Source organism: Schistocerca gregaria, chromosome 11 (assembly GCF_023897955.1).
Source record: "Schistocerca gregaria isolate iqSchGreg1 chromosome 11, iqSchGreg1.2, whole genome shotgun sequence".
Taxonomy (NCBI): domain Eukaryota; kingdom Metazoa; phylum Arthropoda; class Insecta; order Orthoptera; family Acrididae; genus Schistocerca; species Schistocerca gregaria.
In genome coordinates, this window is record NC_064930.1 from 141,165,263 (window position 1) to 141,190,567 (window position 25,305).

The window sequence follows — 25,305 nt, forward strand, 5'->3', positions numbered from 1 at the left end:
GGCGAGGCCACCTTCTCGGTGAGAATAGAAGTTCTTAACTCTTTATCTGAATAAAAAAGGCCATTTGCCTAGTAAATTACTGCTGTTTTCGAATGTTGTGCGGAAGCATGAGGTGTAGTCATAAAATTTTTTATATAAGCCGGAAAAAATAAAGTTATGTAGTTAATTTTTTGTTTCTCTGCAGTCGTAATACACGATTAATCCTGCACCCACAGTACTGTAGCACAATGGTAGATGAGCTGAAGAAAAATAGGGCACCCAATTAAAAAATTGGAGCTTTGTGTGGCAATAATTTTATGACAGCAGTGGAAATATTGTAACTGTGTCAGGCAGAGCTCAGGACAGCTAAAGACATCATCTGGTTCAGATGTATCACCGCTGCAACATTAATTACTGCACAGTACTTCTCTTGGCTCCTCCAGCAATGTGTTATGGTCTTGTGGCACGGGGAATTCAGTGTTCTCTCTGTTGGGAAGGTAAACTAGGAAAATGACTCGTGACAGGTTTAGTTTGATGATTGAGATGAAAATAGTGATTATATATTGTTCTGTATAGATTAAATTAAAATCACCGTGCACAACAACCTACTATAAACCACAATAATTGTCTGAACTTTCACTCTGAAACTTTGTTTTGAATTGTAGTAAATAATTCTACTTTCATTTTTAAACTTCGACGCACTTTGACCTCCAACATGAGCCTGAGAAAAACTGTAATAGCACTTACACTAATACTATGGTATCCATAACACGTCCACACTCTCAGAACATTCCATAGCAACTACTTTCAACTTAAACGCTGCAACAATGTGTCTAAAATTATGCACTGGTGAGGTTTACTTATAACTAACTTTACTTATTTTTTCTCCAGGAGCTGTGGTGTGACAGCACCCAGAAATGATAGTGGCCATGTCTGTGTGAATTGTGTGTGTGTGTGTGTGTGTGTGTGTGTGTGTGTGTGTGTGTAAGAGAGAGTGAGAAAGAGAGAGAGATGAATGAAGGCCGAACTTGATTAGAAAGCAACTGTTTTCGAGACATCTACTTTTAAATTTGTCTACCTGTCACTCAGTGTCTCCTCTGTGTGGTAGGTAGTTAGCTATCATAATTCATAATATTATTGCTTCCCAGATTTTCTGTTGTTTTAAACATCACTGAAGAATTGAGAGTGATATACACAGGAATCGTGACGTTGGTTATGTAAGTGTATATCTGTGTAATTACCCAGTTATGAATGATGTCCACAAGATTCCAAAACAGCTTCACTCTCATAAAGAAGTCACAACATTATGTAAAAGGGATAAATCATTAAATTGAGTCTAGTAAGTCTGGATGAGGGTACACAAATTTATCTTTGTAAATCCTAATATTTCTAATAGAAGTAACTTTTCCCCTTTCCATCTATTCTATATGTAGTACATCTACTTTGATTAAATGATTATACCACTGCTTAGACCAGTACCAAAGTGCGTTATACATTGTCTCACCAAGAATCCACAATTGCATCAGTTAAAGTGATTATGTTATTTGTGGTGCCCACATTTTGTAAGAGCACTGTTCTTTGCTATGTTCATGACAGCATATATATATGTGCGTATTTTTCCCTCAGGATAACAAATGTGAGGCCTGAAAATGGAGGCGTGTACAGGTGCACGGCTTACACCGGTGCTGGGACCTTCAGTGAAGACTATGTGCTCACCATTCAGGGTAAGAGTCATAGTTGCCAGCCCAAACCATTTCCATCATATTAAACATCAAATTGGAAATTTGACAAATTAATAATGTGGCATCTAATTCTCTGTGTGTATTTGTTCTGTACTAACTGCTCACCATCCCGGACAATTCAAATGTAAGTCATCTTTCAATACACAGATTTGTAGTGCTGAATATAGCTAAGAAAAAATAACTGCTAGCTGTTTAGTATTGTAGTCTGTTTCTTCACAAATCTGCTGTTGTAGGTATTCAATTCCACTATTATGCTAAAAAGTAATATTTCTCTTGTTCAGGCTTTTTCAGTGCATTTGTGGTCTCATAAGAAGATCATATTTTACTGAAATCCTATTTTGTAGATTGTCGGGTTCTGCAGGATTCTCTTTACAGTACCACATACACTGATGAACTGTGAAACATTAGGCTCACTGGCCACCACAAGGTCGAATGTCGTCTGGTGGCACTACGGGCGTAGGAAAGTAGATAAGTGGGCTCATACAATCAGTGACACGGGCTTTACATTTGGGACTTCCACGAAGAGCAGATTGTTACTGCCCGACGGATGGGAGTGAGCATATCTTAAAAAGTAAAGCCGGTTGGCTGACGGCGTGTTACTGTCACAAACATCTTTGGAAAGTGGTCGAAAGTCGGTGAAACCCAGAGTAGGGGACAGTGTGTCGGAAGTCCGTACCTCGTGACAGAATGTGCTTCCTCGAGGCTGTCTGCTGCAAAATGAACTAGGCAGTGATCTGTGCCAGATCTGATGACAGAGTACAGTGTCGGTGCAAGCACAAGTTTTTCAGAGTACACCATTCAACACACACTGTTAAGCGTAGGGATTCGCAGCAGGTCATCCCCACACGTTCCGAGTTGATCCGACAACGTCATCAGTTAACGATTGCAGTGGGCACGGGATCGTCGAGATCGGGACGCCGGTCGCTGGAAATGTGTCAAGTGGTCGGATTAATAAGTTTTGTTATTATACTGTCATCATGGTCACATTTGGATACACTGTCATCCAGGTGAAAAGCTGCACCACACCACAGGCTTTTACAGAACTTGTGCTAGTAATTGAAGGTGCCATGACAGCTGTGTTCTACATAGAAATTTTAGAAATTTTTGCAGACCACCTGCACGCCTTCCAGCTCGATGTCTTCCCCGACAGTGACAGCACCTTCCGGCAGGGTAGCTGTCCGTCACGAGACCAGAATTGAGGGACAGTATTTTGAGGGGCACGATAGCGAACTCACTTCGATGTAACGTTCACCAAATTTGCCCGATACGAACACGTCAGGGACACTGTCAGGTGCCAGCTCTGCACCTGCGAACAACCGACCTGTAATTTGCAGGTATCGCGTGACCTGTGGATAGACATCTGGTGCTGCGTATCTCCAGTAACCTACCAGGTCTGTTGAATCTGTGCTACACAGAATCAGTGTTGTATTGCGTTCCAAAGGTGGACAGCACCATGTTAAGCTGGTGGTGATACGAGGGATAGCCTTAAAAGTTAGATTAAAAGAACTTGTATGCAAACACAACAAAACGTACAGGAACACTAGCAGAGGTATTACGACATTTTTCCACATAATTGCCATTTAATACAGTGCATTTTGTCAACCGTGGCATGAGTTTTGTAATACCTGTGTTCCAGATTTCTCCCGCCGACTCTTTGAGCCACTTCTCCAGTTTGATTTTCACCACTTTGTCATTGGAAAAGTGTTTTCCACACTCACATTCCTTCAATTTAGGAAATAAGTGATAGAATTTAGGTAAAAGTTTGGGACTAGGCGGTGGTTTAAAATATTCCGACTAAAAGAGGTCAACAACTCTTACGTTGCTCGAGCAGAGTTAAGTGTAAGAGAAGGCATGAAGGAGGTAGACTGCCTTTATCAGCATTTCGTGGCATTCATTCTGTATGGCTCTGCTGAGTTCCATAAAGAGTGACTATTGTGCAGAAATTGTTGTGTCCCCTTTCAGCAAGAATTGACAAGCGTAACCCCTTTTCTGCTCCAGAAAATGGTTTCGAGCTAATTTCTGAGTTTGATGTTTTTTAAGGAGAATGAATCTATAAATGAGGAATCCCCTGTTGATATCACTCATTACATTGTTTAGACAAAGATCTAGTTGTGTTTCATAAGAACTAAATTTTCTGAATCCATGCTGACTGTGTGTCAATGGATTGTTTTCTTTGAGGTAATTCATAATGTTCAAACATAGTGTATGTTCTGAAAGTATACTGCAAATCGATGTCAGTGATATGGGTCTGTAATTCAGTGAACTAATCTTATTTTCTTTCTCAAGTATTGGTGTGATCTTTGCAACTTTCCAGTCTTTAGGTATGGAGGTTTTGTTGTGCAAACAGTTCTATATTCCATCAGCTTATTCTGAGTGGCACCTATTTAGTATACAACCTCACCTGGGAAGCTTGCCTTTATTAAGTGATTTACGTTTCTTCTCTGCATCACGGATATCTACATCTAGGTTACTCATGTTGGCAGTTATTCTTTATTTTAATTCTGGAATATGTACTTCACTGTTCGGAAAACCGTGTTCAGTACCTCCACTTTAGTGGCACTGTCACCGGTAACTTTATCGTTGCAGTCTCAGAACAGAGGTGTTAACCATGTCTTGCAGCTGGTCTACTTCACAAATGACCAGAATTCCTTCAGATTTTCTACCAGATTTCCAGACTGAGTTTTGTTGTGGAAACTTAAAAGCATATCACATTTAAATCATGTTAAAATTTGAGCTTGCCAATCTTGGAGGTTGTTGTTGTTGTTTTTGTGGCATGCTTTTTCGTTGTTTTTGGAACAGTATTCTGACTTGCTTTGTGTACCATGAAGACTCAGTTCCTTGTTTTATTTATTTGTTTGGCTTAAATTTCTTAGTTGCCCTTGATACTATTTTCTTTGAATCAAAGATACATCTGGTCTAAGCTTACAGAGCTAGTTTGGAATGAATGGAGGCTGTCTCTTTAAGTATGTATGAAGTGAAATCTGATTCTTTAAGTAGCCTTCCTCTTCTCCGTCTGGATCAGAAAGCTAGGAATAGTATTTTCACCTTCAGTTGTGTCTATCAGCAGTCCTGGAACATCCTGCAGGTAAATACTGCCAATAAGAAGTCACTTTCAGGCAGATTAAGTGTTTACGGTAAGAATAGCACGGTCACATTACAAAATGTATCGAGTGGATACTAATAACTGCATTTGGATCAAGTGGCGAGTGGATGCCACATCAACAACTTGTGTGCCTCTACTCTACTCCAGTATGCCATGTGGGGGAAGGGGACCTTTAGTTTAATATGGAATCTCAACCACATGTCATTCCTGGTGATTCCTCACATCGTTGAGATGGTGACTCCTCACATAGTTGAGAGTGAAGGCTCGACAGAAGAAGATTTCAGTGATCCGAGCTCTCTCAGTTTCTGTGTGTGCAGTTTATAGAAGACTAGTAGGCCCAATCATAAGTTTAGATGGGGTGACAGTATAAACGGAAGTAAAAATCAATTCGTAGCCAATTAAAATCCCTGTCTTTCACATTTGCTTTAAAATTTTTATTTTCTCTGATAATTTGGGCAAGTAAATTGTCAGTGTTCGAAATAAAATAATCTGACAAAACAGTAAACTCCAGCAGTCGTAATTATATGACAGATCCATAAATGGGGAACTTGTTATTCCAGATCAGTAAAATCACTGGTACGAATTTGCATTTTAGTGTTTGTTAGTTGTTAAAAACTGCTTAAAATTGAGTGAGGCGTTTGTTCTTTCCCACAGACATACCCGACCCGATGAATGACGACGCCGCAGCCATCGAAACACTGACAGCAGAATACGGGTCGACGGTGAGCATGGAGTGCAAGACTGACCTGGAACCTCCTGTGAACTACCGGTGGTCACGCCAGGGTGGTGACCTGCCAGACAAGGCAGAGGAGAGACAGGTGAGCTGCATGGGTGGGCTTATAGTGAAAAGTGACCCCAGAGCATTGGAGTGTGTAAGAGCGGCTTGTACACAAGGGCATAACAACTTCGATTGCATAAATCACACACATGATTCGTACACAAATGTGAAATACTATGTTCAATTCCTACTGCATAGCAATTGTCGTGTTCATTTCTGAGACCAGCATACGTGACCGTATGTTCACCTTTCGTGAACTGACTTGTACAAATTCGCGATACAGAAATTTAATTTTCAGATTCGTCATTTAGTTACCGTTGCATATTTTTACAGGAGTGGCTTCAGATACGAGAGGTGACGGGCCGCGATGCAGGCACGTACACGTGCACGGCAGACAACGGCAACTTGCGGATGGACATCCCGAAGGTACTGGTAGTGACGGGCGTGGTGCCGTACTTCTCACAGGAGCCCAACGCGTACACGAAGCTGCCGACGCTGTCGCAGGCTTACGTCGGCTTCGACGTGTCCGTCTCCTTCAGGCCAGATTCCCCAGACGGTGAGTCATCAGCTGTTGCACTGGCTAGAATGACATACATCTGTGGTCCTAGCCAGTTTCAGATACAGCAACTGTTTTTAATGCAGTTAGTTGAGAAAGTAGGGGGGAGGTTTCTACTAGTTTGCCTGCTTGTGTGTTAAATGTGGCTGTATTAGCCAGTTTCAGTCTTGAATGGAAGAGTGTACTGACTGTCTTAACTTACAAGGGAATTGTCTAATCCAATATATAAACTTCTGCCCTGAATTTTTTATACAGGAAGAATGCAATGGAAGAAGTACTCTTTCAAAATTGTAGCTGATATGACACACTGCAAGTACCTTTAAAAAAAAAAAAAAAAGAAAGAAAGAAAGAAAAACAGTATTGCCAGATGAAGAACCACGTACAACAGCAGTTTGTTCAGCCCTTTGTGTCTAGTGCAGGAAGTGGCTAAGAAGCAGTATCAAAAAAATTCGTATCATGCAGATGCGAATTTAATCTCCTTTTACCGTACTAAAATTGTCATCCACCATCAATATTTTTAATAACTTTCAGTTCATATTGACAGCTAAATTTTGCAGATGTATTTCTTACAAAGGGGAGATAAAAATCATGGCAGTGTTTGATGTCAAATTAAAAACTACTTCCATCAATCAGGAGTTCAATTTATTAAAATGAAATCTGTCTTAAACATAGTTCATTTTAGAATAATTACAGTAGTACACTTTGTATGATAATAATTGAATGTTATACATTTTACTAATGTAAAATATCTGTTGAATGACAAAAACAAACATTTTTTTTTGGTGCCAGACACACCCAATAAAAGAAAAATTGATGCATCCACGTATTTCAAAATAATTACTAGTTTTATGTAGACACAATTGGGATTTAGTGAGAAATGATTGTGGGTGGTATTCTGGATATTGTACTGTGTACCATGGAGACTGATTATAGAGTAATAAGTTATTACTTTGAAATAGTGTATTAGTTGTGCAGTTTTGTTTTGTTAATATAACGATAATACTTGCATGACACAACCATTCCTTGTACTAGTAATTTCTTCTGACTTGGAAAATGACCATCTGTTCTGCAGGTATGATTCTGTACAACGGAGAGAAGTCAGGGGACGAGGGTGACTTCATCTCGCTGGGTCTGGTAGATGGTCGAGTCGAGTTCCGCTTCAACGTCGGATCTGGCCCCGCAGTGATAACGTCCCGTGACCGCATTCGGCTGGGAGAGTGGCACACCGTGCGCATCGTCCGGGACAAGAAGCGCGGTGAGTACAGTTCTCTGCACGCCTCTTCTGTTTATCGTTAAACAGTATGTGTGCTCTTTTTTGCAGCGTATTCGCTCAGCTAGTAGAGATGTGTATGAAAGAGTTGAGGGTAAGAATGAAATTACTACAGCTCATGGGTAAGCAAATCTGGGCGTGTCTGGATTCAAATCTGTGTCTGACCACTCAGATTTATATCTTGTGTCAGTTTAGTATACTGCTTAGTGTATTTCAGGAAGTGCCAGTTGTATGTATCAGACAGGTCTCGAACCTGGATATCTCGCAAGGAAACACACGTGTGTGGCAAGTAGATGTGAGTACTTGTGGCATAAAGGTGAATTCAAATACTGTGTAGATTGAGTGTGGGGCGGAATATAACTGTGGGAAGGGTGGGGAGGATTGTGGGTAGACTGTTACTCATTTTTGGGCACAATGGTAAGCACTCGAAGCCCTGGCAAATGATACACTCAAGTTATTCCAGTCCGAGATGGTATTGGGTTAGGAGGGGTTTCTCTTTTTGCATTTGTTCCCTGGCAGTAGTTGTAGGAGCAGGATTTCATGTGGAAAATCTGTTTGCAGAGTAAGGCTGCAGGATAATATCTTTAATAACTCTTTCAGCATTTAGAAGAATTGCTCGCCACTGCTGATACACTATCCGTGATTGGCCAGGCAATACAAAAGGCACTTTTATTGTGGAATGGATAGGAGTTTGATTTAAACTGCCCATCATATTTGACTGACAACAGTTAAAGTGGCAGACATAATGACTCATTTAAATCCAGTATGTGCAGTATATGCACCGTAACAGAAATTGTAGTTATTTTTTCATCAGAGTTGCCAGTTGACAACCAAACTGTCATTTTCCAATCTCACTTAGACCTTGGGTATACTCTACATACTGGTCTGCCATCACAAGTTATATTAAAATAACGGTACAGTCATATAACAAATTTTGTCAGTGTTCTATTTTCCAAACTTTTGTGAGTATCTGATGTCACTTGCCACAACATCATTACGTTGTGGTTCAAAGCTGACATCCAGTATTGGCAAGCCAGTCGACTCAGAATGGCAGCTGTCTGAGCAAAGGTTAATGGGCTCGATACGGCAGAGGCTCCGATGGAGCTATTGAGAAGGTGAAGGTCAGTATCCACCAAGGGGGTACATTGGGCTGAGGAGGGCTAAGTGAAGCAGATGGAAGATAAATAAGGTATTGAGGCTGTGCACAAATGGAGATAGTATGTTACATAAGAACAAAATTTAATACCTGAAAATTTAAGTCCGGGAAACAAAAAGATTTCGGTCAGAAATAATCAGTCAGGTATCGATCGATAGCACAGTGAGCAGTGAATTATAGGAAATTGTGTCACACTGGTATCGTTGTGTTTCAGGTTCGCTGTACGTCGACAACCAGGAAGCAGTTACGGGCGAGACAACAGGTTTGTTCCAAGGACTGGACCTGAAGGAGCCCCTGTTCATCGGCGGCGTGCCCGACTACCGCCAGATCAGCAGCCAGAGCGGCTTCACCCGGGGCTTCAAGGGTGAGTCTAGGAGTGTTCCACATCGTTTACTACCGTCCGACATACAGGCAGGCCGAGTATCTTTTGCAAATACTGTACAGTGTCTCCTCGACAAGAAGTACCGCATCTATCACTACTCCTACACTTGACTGTGAGTGACGTGTCAGTGGTAGGGCTACGTGCCATTTACTGGAGACACAGACCAGGGAGAATGTTACACCCGACCCCCTAACTGACAAGTTTGAGGTGCTGTCTCCCACCGAAACTGAAAATCAGCCAGCAAATCTTACTTCACCACTTGGGAAACATATTGTGGCCCAGGTCATGGGGGAGGGAGCAAACACAAAAGGGTTGATTAATTTGTTGTTTACTCTGTTGTTATAGCATTCGTTCGTGGTTATCAATGCCTGAGGTATTCATGAACCTGACAATTTTTTTGTTAATTCTTGGTAGACTCAACGTAAGTACATCATTTCTGCATTCTTTTTAATAAATCTTATAATATTTGGATGTTTGTCAATATTCTATATTCCAGGGCCTTTCCGTAATTAGCCTTCGAATAACTTTAGTGTCTCATCTGTTTGTGATTTTTTAAAATTTCATTATTTCCATTTTTACTGCTCAAAAAAAGTGGTTAATCCAACAAAATAAACTTTTCCTGCAAAATCGCTTTTCACGTTTCACAAAAGAATGTGTTTCTTTCACTTTTGAAGAATTAAAGTTGCAGTTGTAAATTGCTCTTGTGAGCCACAGTAAACCCTGTGACAAGCAACCTTTCATGACAAGAGACACATTGCAGCTCATTAATACATCGGTAATCGATTAATTTTCATTAGTCTTTGTTTTTCGATTCCAGTGTTTTAAGTAATGATCACAGGCAATAAGAACAAAATGGCAGCACGTTCTTGCAGTTGCTGGCCGTCACATAAATGCGATGATACTCTGACAGGTGCAGCACGGTCCACTCCTTACGAGGTATACAAAGCTGTGTTGCTCTTGTTCAACATGAAACGGAAACAAAATAACATTTTGTAATTATTTCCAAATTAGTTGGGAAAACAAGACTTAAATATGTTTTATGAACAAATATTTACCTTATGTTGTCCAGAGAGTAAAGAAAGCAGTGCGATTGAAAATTATCACATTAAATGTGGCGGCTTGAAGGACACCTACCCACAAAGTGGGGGGGGGGGGGGGGGGGCTGTAAATAGCAGATTATGAAATATGCAGATCCTGTACAACAGAATTGGTGCTAGAAAAGAGATTCCCAGAAGCTGATGAACACCATCCTGATTATCGTATGTACTCGAATGTAAGACGCATATCCAAAAAACTGCCTGCGACTTAGAATTGAATGCAAAGTAACCAAAAGTTCTGAAAAATTTGGTAGGTGCCGCCACAACTAACTTCTGTCACCGAATATATGTAACGCTACACGGGCATGCTTTGCAGGCACAGAGATAAATACTGGCGCCAAAACTTCTGCGTCAGTAAATAAATTTAAAAAAAAAGAAAAAGGTGGAAGACGAGCTTTTTTTGCCCCGAGTTTCGACTGCTGCATTTTCATACATTATCCAACTAAGTAAATACAAATTCCGTATTGTTCATCTTCGAATGTAGCAGCATTTCAATGTACTACAAAAATTCGACTGGAAAGACTGTTTGGGATGTTTGTCAATATGGACAACTCTACGTTCTGAATTTTTTCCTATCTGTGAGAAGAGATGGTTGCTAATAGGAACTTTTGTGAATTGTGAATCACGTGCAGTATTCTCTTCATCATAAGAATAATTCGAATATAAACATTTTGCCATGTATTTGTTTCGTGTTTGCTGCTATCTCATTTAATCCTGTCTGCCTAATAAATTACGAAACTAGAGTGAGACAACAGCAAACGCAGAAGAATATACATATCATGTCGTGTTTATATTTGTATTATTCATATGCCTAATAGTGAAACAGTCAGAAATGAAGCATGGCAATTGACTAGATTTTTAAATCTAAAATGACTCTAATTTCTGTGCAGAATGTAATGTACTAAAGAGATGTCTGCAAAGATTTTCAAACGGAGAAAAATTGTCGCTAAACTGTCATTCAGAACGTCTTCTATCATACACAGTCTATTATTTGGTTCTTGTTGATCATTATCAAAGAAATCAGCCGTGTAAGTAACAACAAATAGCAGTCTTTTGCCATTGTTTCATTAATGAGACCATTCCTCTCTTTATTTTAAAATTGTAAGTGGAGGTAGCGCGCACAAAAGCAAGCCATGCCGCAAGCGGCGACAGGCATAAACACTCATTATCAGAATGCGACAAACAATGGATGACACAGTACAATAATGCATTTTCAATTTAGACTGACGTAAACACCTATAACAAAGAGAACGGCACTTATCAGATCAAAGAAAAATAAGCAGTGAATTCAAACTAGACAAAGCATGTGAAAAAGGAAGGGTGCAGCTTAGATTCGGGAAAAAATTTTTTCCTCCATTTCGAGTCTCATTTTTCGGGTGCGGCTTAGATTTGAGTAAATACGGTATGTCTATCTAGGGCCTCCTGTATCGCAAGGGTAAATAGAGTGAGCCGAGTTTGAGAATATCTGTGTTGCAGAATTGCCAGTTTTTGAAAGTGTCGTAACAAGTTGTACTCCTCTCAACATACACAGAAGTAATTGTGAATGCTGTGAGACAAGTCACAGTTTTGCTGTTCCATGTCAGTCTTTATTGGCAACAGCAGCTTGAGAGAGGAATGGTGTTCACAGGCTGTGTCAGCCGGCTGGTGCTGAGTGCCGCCAGCCAGCCCGTCGACCTGATGCGGGAGGCGATCGAGAGCGAGGGCGTGACGGCGTGCGACGCCTGCAGCCACTCGCCCTGCAGCAATGGCGGTGTCTGCCAGGAGGCGGCCGACTCGCCACGCGGCTTCACCTGCCTCTGCACACCCGGATTCTCCGGGACCCTCTGTGACCGCTACGGCGAGGCCTGCTACCCTGGTAAGGCTCAGTTTGTTTGGGACGATCTTGTAATGATGTGGTGTTACACTGTCAGGGTGTGAGGTTATTGACCTGTTTGACTGGGTGCCTCATAAGTTTTCTTCTTCTTCTTAAGTCCAGTTATTGATTTCATGGAGCTCTGAGTAATTTTTAAATAACTGTACACAATATCATTGAAACAGATTTTTATTTTGTATATGCATCGTCTGACCAAAATGTTCCAAAACTGATTTTACTCATGGTGTATAAGTGTCATCAGCGCAGTAACTGTGATGATAACTTGAACTAAGACCTGGAGACAACAGCTGCCTATTCAGCCAGTCAGTTGTGAACAGACAATGTTAAGTAGTGGACGTGCAGCCGTAGTGTGTCAACGTTACATCACAAATTGCAATAGAGCAATATCTCTAAACTGATTATTTGAGACATTCTGCAGAATGTTTTGAAGAAGAGAGAAGTGTTTGCATATTTTTTTCTTCACATCTCAACTCCCAGACAAAAACAATGTCATGTGGATATCTGCTGCAACTTGAATAAGATGCAAAATACTGACAATTCTTTCCTGAAAAAAATTCGTCACAGATACCGTGACTTGGTATTACCAGTACGAACCTGTGATAAAATGACAAAGTGCGGAAATGCACATGGTCAACACTTTTGACATAACTGACATCCAAGCCATTGTGACACATGAATTGAACATCATCTCAATGAAGGGCTTTTCTTATTGTTTCATATTCTTGTATGCATGTTCTGTGCATCACACTGTAGTGGGGGGGGGGGGGGGGGGGGGGGGGGCGGCTATGTACGAGGGTCATTCAATAATTAAAGAGACAAATTGGTCTGGGGAAAAATTGTTAGTAGAGTAAGGTTGGTACTTTAAGTTGGCATCACTGGGATGAGCCCTGATCAGCTGATGTATCAACATTCTTTTGTTTATAACCTCAAAAATACATTTCAAGATGGTGAAGGTTGTATGAATTGTCAATTTTTTACAAGTGAGTAGAGCAGTTCGAAAATGATCACAACTCAGTGACTGACGAACACCGTTCTGGCTGACCAGTTGTAGTTTCAACTCTCTCACTTGAAGGTCGAATTGTTGACATTATTTGTGCCGACCGCCGTGTGACTGTGGAAATGATAGTTGATAAGGTTCAAGTTAGTACTGAAAGTACTGGTACAGTTCATAACATTATCTGCAATAATCTGGAGTTCCCAAAACATGTGCAAGATGGGTCCCACAGGAGTTGACTCGGTACACAAGGAAACGAGGTTGAGAGTGTGCACAGAGCTGAAGGAACCTTATGAAAGAGAAGATGAGCACTTCCTCAACAAAATTTTAACATGTGATGAAATTTGGATTCACTATTATAAGCCAGGAACAAAAAGACAAATCATGGAGTGGAAGCACACCAACTCATCTGTCAAGAAAAAATTCAAAACCCAAGCACCAGCAGGAAAAGTCAAGTTGATAGTGTTTTGGGATGCTGAAGGTCCAGTGTTTTGTGTTATCTCGAAGAGCAGCATACAATGAACAGCCAATACTACTCGGATTTGCTTTTAAACAAGTTGAAGCCAGCCATGAGAGAGAGATGTCTTGAATATCAGAAGAGAGGTGTGATTCTTGAGCAAGACAATGCACATCCTTGTATTGCTCAACAAACCCATGAAACCACAGACAAAATGGACTGGGAGGTACTGACTCATCCCCTGTACAGTCCTGATTTAGCACCTAGTGATTTCCATTTGTTTGGTGCACTGAAGGAGGCATTATGTGGGAAGAGGTTCCAGGACAACGAGGATATGAAAAAGTTTGTGAGAAATTGGTTCAAACCTGAAGATACAGAGTTCTTTGCAACCAGAATAAAAAATCTTGTAGCCCATTGGAACAAGTGCACAAATGTTCAAGGGCACTACGTTGAAAAGTAGAAAAGTATTGTTTTGTAAAAAGAAACAGACCAATTTGTCTCTAATTATTGAATGACCCTCGTAGAACACTTGAAGCATTTAAAACCATCATCTTAATGTTTCTCAGTTTTTTATTAATCCAGCCTCAAAACTTTTTGAACTGGTGTGGTGTTTATATTCACTGTCCAAACTGCTGTTGCTTACCATTGGTTGGGAAGGAAGTGAGACCGGGTTGTAGCATATCCCCAGTGTTATTCAACAAGCAATATAAGAACCCAAGAAGAGATTTGGACTGGGAATTAATGTTCAAGATGTAAAAAGTTCATTGTTTACCGATGACCCTGTAATTCTGTGAGAAACAGTTGGAAAGAATGGATATTGTCTTGAAGAGAAGTTATAAGATGAACATCAACAAAAGTAAAACAGGGTTAATGGAATGCTGTCAAATTGAATCGCATGTTGCCGACAGAACTAGATTTGGAAATGAGACACTAGTAATAGTGGGTGAGTTTTGCTATTTGGACAGTAAAATAACAGAGGATGACCGAGGTAGAGAGAATATGAAATGTAGGGTGGCAATAGCAAAAATGGCCGTTTTTGATAAAGAAAACTTTTTTAACTGCAAAAATAAATTTCACTTTTGGGAACAGTTTTTATGGGTGATATTTATCCAAAGTGTAGCATTGTGTGGCAGCGAAATGTGGACAGTTGGGAAGAGAATAGAAGCTTTTGAAGGAAGATCAGACAGGTAAATAAGATAACTAATGAAAAGTTGCTAGATTGAATTGGGGAGGAAAAATTTTGCTGCACAACTTGATTAACAAAGGGGATCGATTCATAGGACACATCCTGAGGCTTTGAGGAATTAATAATTTGGTAACGGAGGGAAGTGCGGGCAGCTAAGAATTGTAGAGCGAGGCTTGTTCAAGTTCAAGTGGATTGCAGTAGTTACGCATAGAGAAGAAGAGACTTGCACAGTATAGACTAGTGTACAGAGCTGCATTAAACCAATCTTCAGGCTGGAGATTGCAACAGATGTTTGCATGAAACTGTGAAAAGCAATCACAAAAACAATTTTCAGGTGTAGGTAATTTCAGGTAACTCATAATGCTTTTGGTAAGAAGGAGAATAAACATCCAAGGTAAATTTGAATCCAGCTTTTAGCTGACACAGAAATCATAACACGAAGACAAGGAACTGTAAGCAGTGAATTGAATGAACTCTGTTTCGGACAGACGCTTGCGGCCCGGGACGGTGCCACGTGGATGACGAGAGGGGCCTTATATGTTTCTGCCCGTTCGGACGCACAGGACCGAGGTGCGAGCGGGAGGTGAGCGTGCGCACACCCATGTTCAACGGGGAGGCCTACCTCGCGTACACCACCCCCGCGAGGGCGACTTCCAAGTAAGTGCTGTTCTGGAAATCCATTAGATTACTGACTTCTGTACATGTTGAGCGTACTTTGAAGACAGGTAACTGAGAAAACATGCACTAAAGTGTAGTGGCAGAATTTATGTACAGAGTTAGACACCTCTATATCAGCACCATTTTGCATCACAGATTGATTGTTTTTGTTTCTGCAGGAAATACTTAAATGTTTGTTATGTTTATTGGCTCTGAGAAGCGTTCCAAGTATAATTAAATTGCATTATAATATGTAAATTAATTTTAAACACAGTAAAAGAATATTAAATTAATTATAACTAAAATAAAATAATTATTATACCTAATATTTTGTTAACAGTTCAAGATATTGAAATGAAGTTCTCAGCAAATGATAGCAAGTTGGGTGGCGGTTACATACTTTTGTTATAAGGATGAAATGATGTGGGAAACTTGCATTATCGTTCAAGGTAAAATCTTAATGGAAGTGATTTCCCTTCCTCCAACCTATTGAATTGTCAGGTGTGTTGTACAGATGACTGAGATGATTGCTTGTGCAGTGTAGTGTTGGGTCAGTGTTGTTAAGGATGAAGGCAGTGGGTGAAGCCTGATGTTGGCACATGGCCTAGACTTTTCGAATTGCTCCAAGGGGCCACCGAGCTTTATGTCCCCACCTGGCTGGCAGGTCACCATTAATAGTTTCACGTGCTCTCGCTTCATGAGACACTGCAGGGTGCTTATGAATTTAACACATTGACTGCCACAGCCAAAATGAGTTAACTGGCCCAGAAATCATGTTAAGTGGTTCATGCGGTTTGATTTGTTATCTCATTCGTCTGTATCATTGAAGCCTTGTTTTCTTTTTTTGGTGGAAAAATGGAGCCTGTGAGTTACCTCACAGTTGGCATACGGAGCTTGGAAGTTCAGCTCAGACGCCAGCTGCAAGATAACTCGTCAACAATCAGTCACCGGCTCACATATTTTGAAGTAGCTGAACATAACCATTTCCATTTGGACCAAGGAACATACAGAGACACCACCAGCTTGCACAGTGCCTTGTAGACAACTCTGGTTCATGACTTTATGAGGTCTGCACCACACTTGAACTCTACTGTCAGCTCTTACCGACTGAAATTGGGACTCATCTGACCCGGCTGTGGTTTCCCATTTGTCTAGAATCCAACTGATATGGTCACAAGCAAAGTAGAGGTACTGCAGGTGTTCTCATGCTGTTAGCATGCTCATCCCTGTCATAGTCCACTTCACTGCACTGCCCTAATGACCACCGTGTGTCCCACATTGATGTCTGTGTTATTTCACTCAGTGTGCTTGTATGTTAGCACTGACAATTCTACACAAATACCGCTGCCGACAGTCATTAAATGAAGGTCGTTGGCCACTGTGTTGTCTGAAGTGAGAAATAAACCCTGAAATTTGGTATTATCGGCACACTCTTGTCACCGTGTATCTTGGAATATTGAATTCACGACCGATTTCCAAAATGTATTTGCCTGCAACTACCATTCCGCATTCAAAGTCTGTTAATTCCTGTCGTGCAGCTGTAATCGTGTCTGACAGCTTTTGAAGTGAATCAAATGCAAACTCTCACAATGATGGGAAACTGCTCAGTTTTGCTATTCACTTTCTCAGTGAAAAATATGGTGTCGAGGAGACCAATTTGTAAACTGTATTTTATAGTATATTCAGTCTTGTCTACTAAACACGTGCACAGTTAGTTTTATTGTCTAATGACGCACTGGGTAGTTGTTGAAGGGTTTTTGTGGCTGAATACATCACCCTTAGAATAGTGTAAATCAGTTTCCTTCCATCATTAAGGTCCTGTAGACACCTCTAAAATTTCATCAAACATAACTAGTTTTTCATATTATTTGGCAATTACCAAAACAGTAAAGTTGCGTCTTTCCCAACCGTCTTACACAGGAAGGAGTTATGAAGAAAATAGATATTATACACGTGACATAAAGCAGGAGCGCAGTAACTGAAATAAATAAAAGTTGGTAATCAGCAGGTTCTAAGTGTAATTTTTCCCTTAACAGATTCTCATGGGTGTATTTATCTGTCAATTTCAATTGTTTCCTCAGCCAGCATCATGTTTTCTTTTTCTTCTTTACATGCAGTGCTAAAGTCTTTGTTAGAAATGCTTTTTTTGCATTGCTAGCCACTAGTTTAAAAATGTGACGGCTTTCCAGAAAGTAACACGCTTTCGTCTTTTGTAGCAGTGGGTGAGACTACGGCCACCGTCTTGGTGCCATAACGTTCCTACACTCAGTAGGCATCCATCAGTGGTAGCATATCGTCTCTCTGTGTCACTTTGCTTTCTGAGACATGTTAAAATGTGCCCTGCAATAGAAAAATTCCGCCACTTTCTGTGACATGTTAAAATGTGCCCTGCAATAGAAAAATTCCACCACTTGTGAGGTGCTATCTGTTATTAGATTTTTGTCGGCAAGAAACTACAAACCGATTGAAATTTATAGTGACAGGAAAGGAATAATCAGTGAAAATCGAGTGAGGCAAGTGTGCATTGATTTTAAAAATGGCCGTACCTGTGTTCACAATGAGGACCACAGTGGCAGATCTAGTTTTGTGACTGAAAAGCTGGTGATGAAAATTTACGACAAAATTTGTGAAAATATCATTCTGCGATTACAGAACTTTCGCAAAATTTTCCGCAAATTTCACCGAGTTTGGTGCACAAAATTGTGGTGGAGAAGCTTGGTTACCACAAATTTTGTGCTAGGTGAACTTCCAGGACCCTAATGGAAGACCACAAGGAGCAAACAGGCTGCAACACTGGCCTCTCTCAAAGATTATGAGAAAAATTGTAACAAAGTTATCGATCGCATCGTAACTGGGGATGAGACTTATGTGAAGTGTGTCAGTTGTGAAACAAAAAGGCATCATTGGAATGGGCACACACAAATTCTCTTAAGAAACCAAGGACGTTTTTGCAAACACTGCCAGCAAGAAAGATCATGGGTACTGTGTTTTGGAACTGTAAGGGAGTGATTCTCATTGATTTCCTTGAATGTGCACAACAATTAACTCAGAAGGGTATTGTAAAAAACTGAGAGAGTTAAAGTGGGCAATACAAAACGAGTGTCGGGGGAAAAAATCAGCCCAAAAGTTAGGTACCCTCTGGCCCCCCCCAAACAACGCACGTCCACGTACATACAGCCAATCATATCTGAGAGCTGGTATTGGGTTTTGGATGAGAATAATTTGATCATCAACCACACAGGCCAGATTTGGGACTATGTGACTACCACCTTGTCCAAGCAATGAAGACATGGTTTGCTACATAACATTTCGAGACTGCTGCCGAACTGCGTGCCAGTATAAACTAGTGGTTGCAACGCAAATGGCAGATTTCTGCAGAAACGGTATTGAAAAACTTGTGCTATGGGACTATAAGAGCTTCAGTTGGAATGGCAATTATGTAGAAAGATAGCTTAAGACTTCTCTCTACTCACTTAAGACATCTCTTTACTGCCAACAGAGAGCAACACCCTCGTTTGTCACAAAGCGTCTCTCTCTCTCTCTCTCTCTGTCTCTCTGTCTCTGCAGTGTATGTTATAAACATGTACTCGTACTTCCTGCTTTTCTACGCACTTTTAAAAACATATTTCATCTGGTTACTGCTAGAAACTATCCGCATTTTCTCTGGAGACGCAAATCACACTACTTTTGAACAGAAATTGTATGAAAAAATATATACAAAAAAATGTTCCCTTACAAGATACATTATTAGCAAAGAGAACAACAATATTTCTGCTTCTTGCATATCTCACAGAAGGACATATATAAGTTTGTTGCATAAGTTCATAGTGCTTTTGTCTTGGATGCTGGTTTTGCTGTTGCAAGGGGTTTATTTATTGACTGTCATTTTTTACTTGTAGTTCAGCATTGCTATTTGAGTTTACATTCTCTCATTTGGAGATAGTGAGTGGATGTGTAGGCACTAGAAAATGGAGTTCTAAGTGGAGAAATTGGAACATTTCTGATGTAGTCTTCTGTTTGAGTTCAATAGAGGGGTGACAGCAGCTTAGGCAGCCAGAAACATTTGCACCATGTATGGAGTTAGTGCCATTGGACAGAGCATGGCGAAAACAGGGTTTTCTCAATTCGAGGAGGATCGTTTTGACTTTAGTGAATCTCCACACTCAGCAAGACTTTCGAGATTTGATGAAGATGATTTAAACGCATTAATCCCCAATGATCCATATCAGTGTACTTGAGAACTGGCAGTTTTGACGAACTGTGATCATGCGACCGTCTAGCGACATTTGCACCCTATGTGGAAAATTCAAAAATCGAGTGTATGGGTACCGCATGCTCTAAGCCAAAATTACAAAAATCAGCATGTGGCCATCTGTGGGTCATTTCTTTCTCATCATCAATTGGCTCACGAACAGCATCAACCGTTCCTCTTCGGTATCATTACTCGTGACAAGAAACGCTGTCTTCATGCGAACATAGGGAAAAGAAAGACATGGCTGAGGCCAAACAGAGCAGCAACTCCCAGTACAAACACCTGTGTGTGTCCACAAATAGATGTTATGCGTTTGGTGGAAAAGCAACAGTGTGGTATCCTGTGAATTGCTTCCCCAAGTTGTAACCATTACCACTGACATTTATTGTCAATGGCTGAGACATCTTGTAGACACAGTCTGAGAATGATTAGGAAGGTTGTGTGAAGTGATCCTACTCCACGATAAACCCCAGCCGTGTCCTGCTAGACTGACAGAGAAAACAATATGCAGGAGTTGGGTTGGGGAGTCACTCCAAACACACCTTATTCACGTGGTCTTGCACCCTCATGTTTTCATCTTTTACACTCCCTATGGAACAGTGTTTAAAGAACTTCCTTTCCAGATAAAAAAGTGCTCCGAACGTGGCTCGATGAGTTCTTCGCCTCAAAACCACATGATTTCTACAGTTGCAGAATGGCAAAGTTACTCCTGCGTTAGTAGACTGTTGTCTATAGTGAAGGAGAATATATTATTGATGACTAAAGTCTCTGTTAATGTATCTGTTGTGTTTATTAAACTTATGGGAAAATGCTACGAACTTATGGACCAACCCAGTAACAAGAGCTAGAGTAGATGTGATATCAATCAAGTGTGGCGCACCTTCAGTGTTTGTGTCCAATTCTGAAGGTGCCGTTACATCGTGTACAACTCCTGAGTATACTCACTGTCCTTATATTCTTTGGTTGAGACCAATTATTCAAGTGATTTTCCATCATCCCACTAATTTGTGATTTTCCAATGCAGACTGATAGTGTCCATCAAGTTCCGACCAGACGACCTCAATGACGGCATCATAGCGTACAGTGGCCAGTCGACAGACGGAAGAGGAGACTTCTTCGCCATCGTTATCCACAACAGGACTGTCGAATTCCGCTACGACACTGGTGCAGGTATGGCGTGTGAGGTGTTTCCAATATTTTCACATAGTTTTTAATGTATGTTTATGTAGTGAATGTGCCAGTACTAATATATGTATCACATTATTTTATTAAGAAAATTAGTTCCAGACAAAGGATGAATATGCAGAGTGTCACTGAAGTAGTTTTTTTTGCTGTGTCAATAGTGTGGCTTGCCATAATTCCAAAATCTGTAATTCATCACCAGGAAGGGATGAATATTCTCGACCTGCTGGTATAAATTAACATGCAGTGCAATAGCATGCCAGACAGGGACGTGACCCAAGACTCCGATAGAGTCCACGTGGCAGATTAATGTCGGTGGTCTGGTACACCATTGTTCCTGACTGAATGTGGTTTTCAGTCAGTTTTCCGCACTTGTTGAGGCACGTACTAGGCTGGTCCTCTATCTCCATGATATGCAAACAATTAAAATATCAATAATACACAGAACTAACTTTATGAGATTCACAGACAGATGGTGGATGTGAATCCCCTCCCTTATTGATGTCTGTGATGACAGTAAGGGCATTCACCCACAAAATTGAAACACTAAAAATAAATTTACCAAATTGTGAAAACAGTGGACACCATATGACAACATAACTTCTAGCTGTAGGAAAGAAAATAATTTTAATTTTCTGTATTTATTTCTGGGAAAATATATTCCTAATACAGGAGGTTATCAGTTGTTCCTTTCTGGACTCTTCAGGTTGGTGTCATATCAGATATTAAAAGATTTTGATAATTGTGGTTGCTGAACCTTCATTCAGGCCTGCACACTATAAGCTATTTCATTATTTTACCATAGAATATCAACAGTATATGTCTGGAGCTGCTTATTAACACAATTCTTAATGCTCAAATATTACTGCACAAGGTATATATGTCTCAGGAAAAACCCAGGAATTTTGTAGAATTCTGAAAATTTTTCGATGTGTTAAATTTTTATTGTTTTGACTGGTAAGAACTAATGCTCTAACGAAGAATATTACTGTGTCCCACTACTGCAGAATAATACTGCAGCAATAAAACATAAACACGAGAAAAATAAATAAATAATAAAACTTAAGTTGCAAAGGAAATGTGCCATTTACAACAACACTGCACACACAATCATTGCCAACAGCAAAATGTGTCAAAGGCATTAGGACAAAGACTACGTAATACCAATGAGCGTGACGTCACAACTGTTTACATTTTCGTCTTCCCCCTTTCCCCAGCCCTTAGTTATCTAAATTTACCCAACAGGATTTCAGGAAAACCATATCACCTATCTTCCAATAATTCTCAATTCGGTAGCGACCACCCAGATTCTTTAGGCTGCGAGATGTGTAGAGGTGATCTCTCAGGGAGTCGTAACATTTGTCACTCGTCTGCAGGACTGAAGGTACTGCGCAGCCGGCACAGGCTGGTGGCCGGCGAGTGGACGTCGCTGACGGCGCGCCGCGACTACAAGGAGGCGTCACTGACTGTTGCCGACGACCGGCAGACACGGCTCGAGAGTGCCGGTGGGCGCGGGGCTGCCAACCGCGGGCTCAACCTGCGCACGCCGCTCTTCCTGGGGGGTGTCAACTGGGCTGCCATCACCGTGTCGCAGAACGCCGCCGTAACGCGCGGCTTTGTCGGCTGCATCTCTGAAGTACGTTCAAAACTACTTCACTGTTTCTCTCACTTTTCAATTGTATAACTGCACAATAAGGTGAAAATGAGGACAGGTGAATAAAATATTTTCTGTCTTAAAAGTCGCAAATTACGTCGTGTAACACTGTAAGTTGCCGTTAAGAGTTCCTCGATAAGTAACTAGTTCCGTTCGTCACTGGTTTCTAGCACAGCTAGGGTTATAGTGGCCTACAGAGACATTAAAAAAAAGACCGCATTGTCAAAAAGTGAAGGATGGAAAATCTGGGATGTAAAAACATTATGAGTTAGAATAAATTGCTAGCATCATGTAGAGGAGGTGTTGAACAGTGGACAGGCATATATAAAAGTAGACTGTTTTAGGGTGCCTTTCTCTTGCTCAGTACCTCTCTTTGTGAGCAACAGTCTGTCCTAATTCGTAATGTTTACATATATCATAAACACAATTTTAATGGGCATTCTTATCATTTACTTGAAATTATTTACTCTACAAGTGATATCAAAACAACTGTAGATGCTCCAAATTGCTATATTTGATTGTGATTGTGGAGATGCATCAGTGAAGTTTCTCAAGAATAATAGTAGCTTCTAGTACCAACAAAACAAGTAATCAACTGTCAAATTGTTCCCCTTACAGCTGAAGGTGTCTGGCCGGACGGTGGATCTAGTGAACGCATTGGTGGAGGCAGCAAACGTGGAGGAGTGCGTGGACCGAACGCCACCTCCGACGGCCAGCGACGAAGGCTTCGGCCCGACGGCCGTAGGCGGTTGCCGCGGTGACATGAACCCCTGCCAAAACTCAGCACGTTGCATCGAGGTTCCTGGCTCTGGTCGCTACTACTGCGAGTGTCCACCGGGATACACGTAAGCCATCTTTCTACTTTCTTATTGCTGTCCTGGACTAGCTAGCTCCGTTCAGGGGTACTCTTGCATCTGTGATGTGCTCTGTGATCTGTAATATGGGATGGATGTACTTGGCAAAACGTTTTGTAAATACTGGTATTAACTCTGAAGATATTGCATGTACTGGGTTTAACTTCAACGTGCCAATGCATATTAATGTCAGTTGTCCGGATAATATGGAGTACATTTAGAACTCAGATTGGGCACATGTATTGACCTGTACTTAGATTTGCTGAAACTGGTTGTCATAAATAAAGGTTTTATAAATGCGACCTTGGCTGAGAAGTTGCCTTTCTTCAAGCTGATTACCTTCTTCATGTGATACAACAAGCTTTCGTATTTGCTTTCTCGTCTACAAATTAATCTCAGCTTTTATAAATTAATCTGAGCATTTATTGGAAGTCAGGCCCACCTCTTATTTGTAGTGGTATATTTTGTGTTGAATAGCTTCGATGAACCAGTCCTGCAGTGCCTAATATGAGAACACTGTTCAACCTACTTTTCACCAGTTTCAATAGGTGGTGTTTTAATTGAGAGATAATTTGTATTCATTGTTTTGAGAGGTGGTAGTGCGGACCAAAGCAAGGAGAAATGTCCAGTAAATATGGGCTCTAAAATATATACCTTAAGAGCTATGTGCACTTGTTCATCTTTGATACTGTGAACACATCTCTTCTGCTGCAAGCTCTCAGCTGTTATAAACGGTCTACAGCAGGCAGTAAACAAATAACACATTTCTCTATTAAGTGTCCCTGGATACTGCACACAGTAAACATTTTTTGTTGTTGTTACTGTAAACTGTATGCACAGTTCTTGTTAACTGCAGTGCATATATTACATCAGTCATCTGAAACAATTTGTGACATTACTGATTTCTCTGATAACCAACCATTTACGAAAGAAATGTACCATTATCGCGAGGGCTGTATGAAGCAAAGAAACATATGTGTATCAAACACAAAATTGCATATATTTCAAATGTTTTACAAATGCTGTACATACCGAATGTAAAGTATGCATTTGCTATTAAAGTAGCCTTACAGTTCATGAAAAGAAGTCCAAAATTGACTTTCGCTTCAGTGCTAAGACGTACTTTTTTGCCAATAAATCATGCACACCTGTAAAACACAGTAACTGAACAACATCATACTTTCCTAGTTTTTCAGACCATTTAATAGCCAATCTCGAGGGAGTGAAAAACTTTCCCGCTGGATGGTCTTTTTACAGTACAGTTGTCGCTACTCTTTACCTCGTCATCGGAAGGGTCTCAGTCATCGAATGACTTCGTCATCCGTCAGTAATGGATAACTGGGGTCATCAACATCATATTCGAGCCAGTCTTTCTTTCTTGCTCACAAGTTTTCAATCATGAAGATTCTTTAATCAAGCCAGTCAGTTGTGATACAAATTGGCTGTTTGGTGGGCCTTCAGTTCCAGTGATAACCTCATCTGATCGAAGGAGCTTATTCTAACCTTTTCCTTGGGCAACGCTTCTTTGTACAAAGCACCCTTCAAGTTATTTTCAGCATACATTTCTTGAAATCTTTGTCACATCTTCCCCAATCAGAATCATGCACAGCAGTGCCTTTTTATAATAAAGCTTTCAGTTATCTTGTGATGCTTTTGTTGGAGGACTGAAGTAACATTGGGGGGGGGGGGGGGGGGGGAACTTTAAATTTAGAAAATACAGGATGAAATAATGTCAATATATATTATGAAAATGATAATTACTGGTCACCATATAGTGGAGTTGTTGAGTCACAGACAGGAACAACAAAAAGACAACTAAACACACGAGATTTTGGCCAGAAGGTCTCCTTCTGAAATAGACAAGATACATATACTCATTCTACATCTGCACCTGTATCTATATGTGCAATATGTTGGGGATTGTATAATATTCCTTAAATTCGGTTCTTGAAACTTTGTTAATAGACTTTCTCTGGATTGTTTACGTCTATCTTCAAGAGTCTTCCAGTTCACTTCCTTCAGTATCTTTGTGACATTCTCCCAACTTTTGTGCTGCCCTTCTCTGAATATGTGCTGCTAATCCTATTTCCTATGGGTCCAGCACACTTGAACAGTATTCTAGGATGGGTCACA

At 40.6% G+C, this 25,305-nt stretch overlaps 1 protein-coding gene across 49 annotated transcripts in view; it reads left to right on the top strand.

Moving 5' to 3' along the window:
* The window catches only part of LOC126295245 (basement membrane-specific heparan sulfate proteoglycan core protein), a 1,297,357-nt gene that overhangs the window by 1,252,275 nt on the left and 19,777 nt on the right, over positions 1–25,305 (top strand). For all 49 annotated transcript variants that reach the window (XM_049987617.1, XM_049987624.1, XM_049987622.1 and 46 more), the window contains 10 exons: positions 1,606–1,703; positions 5,479–5,642; positions 5,936–6,158; positions 7,231–7,413; positions 8,799–8,948; positions 11,691–11,918; positions 15,062–15,230; positions 20,507–20,652; positions 22,041–22,300; positions 22,937–23,163. In XM_049987617.1, coding sequence (XP_049843574.1) covers positions 1,606–1,703; positions 5,479–5,642; positions 5,936–6,158; positions 7,231–7,413; positions 8,799–8,948; positions 11,691–11,918; positions 15,062–15,230; positions 20,507–20,652; positions 22,041–22,300; positions 22,937–23,163 — 1,848 coding nt within the window. The remainder of the gene's footprint in view (positions 1–1,605; positions 1,704–5,478; positions 5,643–5,935; positions 6,159–7,230; positions 7,414–8,798; positions 8,949–11,690; positions 11,919–15,061; positions 15,231–20,506; positions 20,653–22,040; positions 22,301–22,936; positions 23,164–25,305) is intronic.